Consider the following 7,986-nt stretch of genomic DNA (forward strand, 5'->3'; position numbering starts at 1 on the left):
ATACCTCACAAATGATCCAATTATTTTAGTCTTGATAAAAATTTAAAATCACTGGAAAGTTAGGTATTTATGCTTGCCCTGAGATTGCAACATTTAATTAAAAACAATTTAATCCTATTAGAAATTGTGAAAGTGGGAAGGGGGGGAAGAAGAGATACTGGAGAGGAGGAGGAAAAAAGTTAGAGATAAAAAGAGGCAGCTACTGTGAAGATACTATGCAATCACACAAAGAGTACTCCTGTTACATGCAGTGACCACTCCTTAAATTCAACCCCCTCCTTCAAATTAAAGTCATGTCCTCAAAGAATTCAGATAATTTTAGGAATGCAGATTTGCCTATCAAATAGCATACTTTGATTTATTAGGATAAAATGTCCAACCAGCAATAATAGTGAGTAGAAAAGATTTTAACAAAGGTTTTTCTCATCTAAAAACATTTTGTTGATAGGACAAAATTATATCCTCCAGGAAGATGTTAGAAGATTTGACTATATATTTGCCTTAACAAACAAGCATGCAAATGTGCACAAACACACACATATATGTGTATATAAATGTGAGGCTTCTTTAGTAACAAAATGGCTCAGTAAGCTGCATTTGCAATTAATAACTACAACTTCTCCAGAATTATTCTATGAAGCAAATCCACATGATAAAGGGCATCAGTGACCAGCAATGCAATGGACAAGGCACAGGGAATACTGATGAAAGAAGCTCTTTGGAGTGTTACAGTGCTTGCCAGCATATAAAACATATCATAAATACAACTCCAGTGAACAAAACAGATGCCCTTTAAACAAATCATTTTTCAGGGTGAAATTAAAAGGAAAGAGTAAATGGAGATTATTTCCTTGCAAACTTCCTAACAATTCCCATTGCTATCAACCTCCTTCTGATTTAAAAGAAGCTATCAATGACCTAAACAGTTATGGAATGGTGTAATCTCTTCAGAACTGAAGCCAAGCCCTAAAATTAGAATTACAGGTACTTCTGAGAAGGCTGCCAATTCGCAGAATATTTAAAAATATGAAAAACTCTCACCATTGATATCATGGTTGTTTTTGCCAAAAATTATCAGTTATGCAGGCTTCATATTTGTTTTATCTGCAGGAAATCCTTATATCAACAACTTAATTTATTCAATACACGTGGTCTTTAACCTAGAATACTTACTGAAAACAAACTGGACCATAGTTACACACTGATTGTGAAGGAAACTCTCAAAAACTGAGATTCTCAGCTAGTTATTTAACGCCTGGCTACATGGATCTGGTTCTATTACCTTGCATCCAGTTTGGAATCTTTTGTAGAATGCTTTGGTGCACACTATTTCCCAGTCCAAAAATGATACATGGCTTTAATTAAAACTTACGCCTATTTAAAGTTCTTCCATTATTTTCCTTATCCCAAAGATCATTTAAGCTTTTGTTTATTCTTTACATCTTCAAAAGAATGAAATACCTTTCATGCAAGGTTAAACAATGAGGCTGTAGAAAAACAATCAGTATCTTTCTCTGACACAATGCAATCTATAATTTGTGTAACTTATGGTACTGACCTCTTCACAAACATTGGGTTATCAGTCACCAAGCAGGGCTAAAGCACAGGTCAGCACTATTTTAATGTACAAGGCACATGTTGCATATATTATGCTTCTTCCCTCACCACCCTTGAAAAAAACATTTAATTCATACCTGCCTGTGGAAATGACAATTATGCAGCGTCACAATCATATCTTAGATCTATTCTTCTTCCAGTAGACAACGCTGTTCATGAGTGCAAAATCTATCCGTGCAGCATGACCAGAGAAAATTCATTGTTTTTGTCCTTAACAGACAAAATGATGAAGCAATGGATGACATTAACTATCCACATATGGCAGCCTTTTCCAACTTGACGTTCATGTGTTGGGGTAACTCAGAAAAGCAGTAATCTTATAATTGTATTAGAGCATTTTCTGCCTATTACCTTTCAGAAGAAACATTTTTTATTAGAAGATTTATAGTATACCAATAGATTGGATATTCGTTCCTCCTTTCTGCACTCCCCTATTCAGATTTCCACACAGACACCCTATTGTAACTCCTGGTATGAGGCATTCACTCAATTCTCTGTCAGTACAAGCCAAACGTGTGCAAGTCGGCTCAATTTCTACCCCAGCATCTCCTCATGCTAGCTTCATCATGCTGTGCTGAAAAATTTACTTCTAAGTTTCTTCTTCACAAATAACAATCTTCCTCATTAATTGTAGTCTACGATCCACATACATTAATACATGCACTCTTTAGATTCCAAAAGTATCCTTTGAAATCTCTCCAGAAGATATGAGTTACTTTACAAAAACTTCAACTGTGTCCCGGTTTATGTTTTCAATGATGCATTCTTGAAGCCTATCCTCCCCTTCAATCATTACATCACAGAAATGTATGGATTCAGGAAACTTCTTAATTCACATTTGCTAAACAGACAACTTATTTTGCTACAGTAATGCTGCTTCAGTTGTCAAAATAGGTTAAGTGACGTGTATTTGTGGTGAAATAACAGTCTGCCAAACCATGAAGGCAGCTCAGTGGCTCCATAGATTTCTCCAAAATATTCAATAAATGTTGCAGACATTTCACTATTTTTATAAGCATGATACAAGGAAATCTACAGGGCTCTACTGTGTTCCTGCCAAGTCACAGGGAGTGACGATTGGAACTACCAGGTCTTGCTTTCTAATTATCAAAATCTTTTATAGCTTCTTACAAACTCTGTAATGTTGATCATGTAGCTAAACTGATAAGCCAAGGACACTGGCCCTTAACATAATGCTGTTCACCTTTCACGCCAGGGGCTCCAAAATAGCAACTCTCATTGGAATTGACTAATTCAAAACCAACTCTTGCTGAGTACTCAAAATTCCATTAATAGACCGAACTGGAAAATACATATTCTCAATTGCAAAACAATTCCTGCAACCAAAGCAACCAATCCTGGAAGCTCATGTTTCTCCTGCTCAATTCAGAAGGCAGGATTTGCACGTAAAAAAATATAAATCTTAGCTCTTGGGAGAAATGTATTCTACAGCAATAACATTTGGAAAATTGCTTTATTTCCAGACAAGAATTAGATGGAGCCCAACAGAATACTGAAATTAAGTAAATAATCTTCAGGATCAGTTTTTTTTTGATATATAGCCTATCAAGAAAGGAAGCTCAACAGCTTTCAGCTTCACTGTTTGCAGCGCAATATGGGCATCTTGTGATAGGACAAAATCATAAATGTGGCAGTCCTCTCAATTGCAAAGCTCCCAAGTATGTTGGCACTCATTAAGCAGAGACAACTTCACTGTCTCAGGCACATTTGCAGGATGGAACACAGTTGCATACCAAAGGATTTTCTGTATGGCGACATAGTTGGAGCCAGACGACCAAAGCTCTGCTTTAAGGATACTTGCACGTGTGACATGAAGGCCCTAAACTTCAATTCCTGCACTTGGAAGACACTAGCTGACAAGAGGAAAATGCCAACATCACCTATGGGCCAACATGCGCTACCATGACAATCAGTGGCTAGAGAGGCTTAGCACCAGGTATCAACACCGAAAACAACCCACAATGACACCCGATAACCACTTCATATGCAGCACTTGTGGCAGAAACTACCTCTCAGGGATTGATCTCTTCGGCAATGAGCAAAAACGCACCTTACGAAGCTACCCCTCTTCCCCAACGAACCTGATCTGCTGCACGTCTATCATCTTATGTAGATGGAAGGATGTTGACAATGGTGATGAAGTACAACGCACAACCAAGCTATTTAGTGGAGTCCATTTAGTGGAACTGCAGATATGCAAACTTTCAAACAGATTGGACAAAGGATGGTACTCAAGAAGTGATCGTGCTGTAAATAAAGCTTTAAATTTAGATACATATTTCCCTATGACAATCTGAAAATTATGCACTTAAGAATCCTAATTTCATAAATTATTCAATCAAGATTCCAAATTTTACAAGAAACCATTTAAGTTTTGTTTAATAAAGCTACTTCAGCAGCTAACATTCTACTGTAAACTTTTTTGTGCCCTCATGTACAGAATACAGAAATGCATTTTTGTAGGCAATGATAAAACATGGAATTTTGAATGCTGAATAAAGAACAAAAAAAAAGTTCATAAAGCAAAATATTAGAAATTAGTGAAATGACTATTAGCATTTAGATCTGTGCCCTTACCTTCCCTTTCTGTAGGCTTACTGATTTCATCTGGCTTCTGGAAGGTGATGCTTGCATATGAATTCAGATCATCATCACCACCAGAAGTACTTCCATGAGGTTGATGAGCGGTTACATGCTGAGAGGAGGTCCAGTCTTTGTTGTTAAAATCGTTTACCAAGTCCAAATCAATGTAATTCATAACATTCTCACAATCATTCTGCACCGTGGCATCATTTGGCTGGTCTTTGGCACTTGAAGCCAGAGAATCTCCTGGTTTGTTAAGCCACACATTTTCAAAGGACACTGAACTATGTCGTTTAATGTGATCAACATAAGATAGGGTCATGCCAGTCACATTGGCTGTGGAAGTGAAAGTCTCCGAACTATGTCGTCTTCTTCCTTGAGGATCAACACGGATAACTTTGGCACCTTGGTTCCGATTGGGGACAAGATTAAGCACAGTAAAGGCACTCCTCCCGGAAATCTGGTCTATCATAGGACCAGCCACTACATCAGAAACAGTGTTCAAAGAGCTCTCTTCTGCCCGAGGTAGAACGGATATGGAAGACGTTATACCTCCACCAACTGTCATTTCTGTATAGTTACTCACTGATGATTCCAGTAAGTCTGGGCAGGTGGTAACTAGCTGCATGCTAACATAATCACAGCTAGCCTGCCCTCTATCTTTTCTGCAAATGCTGGATGTGCAGGCAGTTACAGAGCTGGTGACGTCCACTGCGGGTTTTGATACATAACCAAACTTGGAAGCGTCTATTCTTAAATTCATGTTCATGTATTCTGACATGGATGGCCTTTGTCGAACAGGATGAATGCCTCCAACTGAAGAGGGCTCAATGAGAGATAATGAACTAGAAGAAAAGTTTTTATCACTGAATTCAATATTTACATACTCGCCTGGGCTTTTTGGCTCTGCAGGAAGGGGATGCTCTCGTGTTCTGGGCAGTGTACTTGCCTTAGTATTATCAAGTGACAGCCTAGTGGGTCGTACAAGTTTACCTTTCATCGGTACATACAATTCTTTTTTAACAGGGTTAACTGTATGATGCCCGCCATCTTGTCCTCCTAAACTATCGCTGCTGGTAGAAGAAGAAGAATCTTCACCATACAACAGGCGGCCTGAATTTACAGCAATTCGTAAAGGGGACTCATCATTTTTTCTATGTACATGTTTAAAGGAGCGAGGCAAAGAGAAGTACGAACAAACAGGTTTATGAGGTTCTTCAACTGGATTGAAGAAGCAGTCTGGTGGAGTGCTTGTTGTTGAGCAACTTGCAGGGGACATATTTATGTAATCACTACATGACAATTTCCCATCATTACTCTCAACAGACAGCTTAGAATTCCCTCCGTTAGTCCATATTTTTCCATAGTTCACATTTTCTGGTGAGCAACTGCCACTAGGTGACATCATCATATAACCATCTTTTCGAGAGTGCTGGCGTGGGTTAATAATCTGCTGTGGGGCAGAAACACTTTTTGGGCTCATTGGCATATAGTCATTTTTATTGGGTATAGGAGCTACTCCAGGTGACATTGGCATATAACCATCATCCATTTGGCTGTAACGCCTACCTTCTCCCAACTGAAGATCTAAACACTCCTCAGGATATGAGTGAGTAGGTACAAAAGCAGAATTTTTACTGGATGATAAACGATTGCCAGGGTAAGATGGTGTCATCTCTGTGTATTCCTCAAAGGAGGCAGTGGACGTTTGAGAAGAGGTCTTTTGGTGCATCACTGTGGGTGGCGAAGTACCTGATGAATGAGCCCGCTTCCTAAACCCCTTATCTGAGTCTGTATCTTCAGCTTTGGTTGGAGTCCACCTTTGACTCCCCCTGTTCTGACAACTTGGAGCCAGGCTAGAATGTTTCCCCATGTAGATGTAATTATTTAACTCCTGTTCCTCCCTTGCAGGAGGAGTATGTCCCAAGGAATCTGGAGTGACGCTTCTGAAGGAATTCCTGAAATCACAAGGGCTAGATCCGTACTCATCTGAAGAAATGAACCCCCCATCGCTGGGTGAGCCTGAGATGGAGGCGCTGGAACGCCGAGGGAAAAGGCTGTCGGAGGTGGATCCGTGGCCACTGGTGCTGCTGGAGGACAAACTGACGGGGCTTGTAGCTGACGGGGAACAGTGCGTGGATGGCATGGGGATAGACCTGCTGTGATTGAGGGGTGGATGCAGCCTGCAGCCACCTCGGTGTCGGTGGGAGTGCGTCCGGGCGGCGCTCGGGCTGACCGGGCTGCCGTCCACGGAGGCCGGTCGGGACATGGTGCCCTCGCCGTCGCTGGAGGCCCGCACCCGGAACGAGTTGTGCTTGCCAGCGGGAGAGGTGGCGGTGATGCTCTCGGTCCGCGACCGGCGGCTCAGCCCGACCTGGCTGGGCGGCGGGTTGTTGAGGTGCCTGCGGAGGGGCACCGAGATGGGGTTGGAGCTGGACGCCGACTGGCTCTTGCTGCGGGGTCGGAACTCCTCGCTCATCGCCTTCATGGCCTCCAGGATGGTCTCGTGCATGTTCTGCGCCACCACCGAGTCGTCCACCTGCATCCAAAACTCCCCGGGGCCGGTGACCGCTGACCGGCCCACCTCGATGAAGAAGAAATTCTCCGAGTGGCCGCAGCGCCGGATGTTCATCAGCTGCAAGACCACGGCCGCCGCCTCCGAGTTGAGCTTCACCAGGCTGATGGTCTTGTTGGTCAGGCACAGCCGGTAGATGCCCACCAGGTTCTTGGTGTGCCCCAAGCCTTTGGGCTTCAGCACCACTTGCCAAACTTCCTTGAAAGCCGGCCCGGGGCTGGCCTCCCCGTAGCTCTCCTCCCCCGCCGCCAGGCTGCCGGCGGCGGCGGCGGACGAGGAGGCGGCGGGGACCCCGCCGTCGCGCTCGCCCCGCTCCTCGGGCACCTTGCCCCGGTTGTGCAGCTCCAGCAGCGCCTGGTACCAGCTCTCCTGCTCGCTCTCGCTGTCGGCGGCCACGGCGAAATACTCGTCCCGGGTGTAGAGGGCCACCAGGTACTTGTTCTTGGAGTCGGCCCGCTTGTTGATGTTGAAGCAACTCTCCAGGTGGACCGAGCGCTTGGGAGCGCCCGCCTTGTGCCTCCATTTCTTCTCGTTCTCGTAGTACTCGAGCCGGGCCGGCCCCAGCTCGCTCGGAGCCCGCAGCACGAAGAAGCGCCGGTGCATGCTCTTGGGTTTCCTCAAGTAACCCACCTTCCTCACGTCCGAGAAGCTCTCGGCGCTCGGAGAGCTGGGCTCAGGCGGACTCGCCATCGTGAGAGAGACAGAGAGAGAGGGAACGGACACCCTGACAGGGTTCAAAAATTAAATTAAATTACCCAACAAATAGAGAGGAGAGAGGGAGGGGAGAGGAGGAGGAGGGGGGGGGAAACAACAGCTGCTCTCCCACCGACAAAAGAAGAAAAAAAAAACAACACGACGCACTTGGGACTACTTTACGGAGTTCTATTAAATTTTTTTTTGAAAAACCGCCTATTAATTTTTCCGCCTCCAATACCCGAGCCACAAGAAGCGCGCAGCTCGATGTGAGTAAAAAAAAATTCCCCCCTCCTCCTCCTTCTCTCCACGCGCCGGCTCGCTCCCGTTCGGCATGTGACGCGCGCGCACGCCGCGATTGACAACTCGTCCTCAATCGGTCCCACTATCTCTCCCTTCAGCGCGCACCCGCGCACGGGTACGCCGGGGGTAGGGAAGGGAAGGGGAGAGGAGGGGGAGGGAGCGCTCGCGCGCACCAAAAGCCAACCACCCGCTCG

The 7,986-nt window shown here is 44.3% G+C and overlaps 1 protein-coding gene across 1 annotated transcript in view; it reads right to left on the reverse strand.

The window, feature by feature from the left end:
• The window catches only part of irs1 (insulin receptor substrate 1), a 54,938-nt gene extending 47,152 nt beyond the window's left edge, over positions 1-7,786 (reverse strand). The window contains exon 1 of the mRNA XM_078564138.1: positions 4,216-7,786. Within this exon, the coding sequence (XP_078420264.1) occupies positions 4,216-7,486 (3,271 nt within the window). The 5' untranslated portion in view covers positions 7,487-7,786. The remainder of the gene's footprint in view (positions 1-4,215) is intronic.
• Positions 7,787-7,986: the final 200 nt, after the last annotated feature.

Source organism: Cetorhinus maximus, chromosome 19 (genome assembly GCF_964194155.1).
Source record: "Cetorhinus maximus chromosome 19, sCetMax3.hap1.1, whole genome shotgun sequence".
In the NCBI taxonomy this organism is placed as follows: domain Eukaryota; kingdom Metazoa; phylum Chordata; class Chondrichthyes; order Lamniformes; family Cetorhinidae; genus Cetorhinus; species Cetorhinus maximus.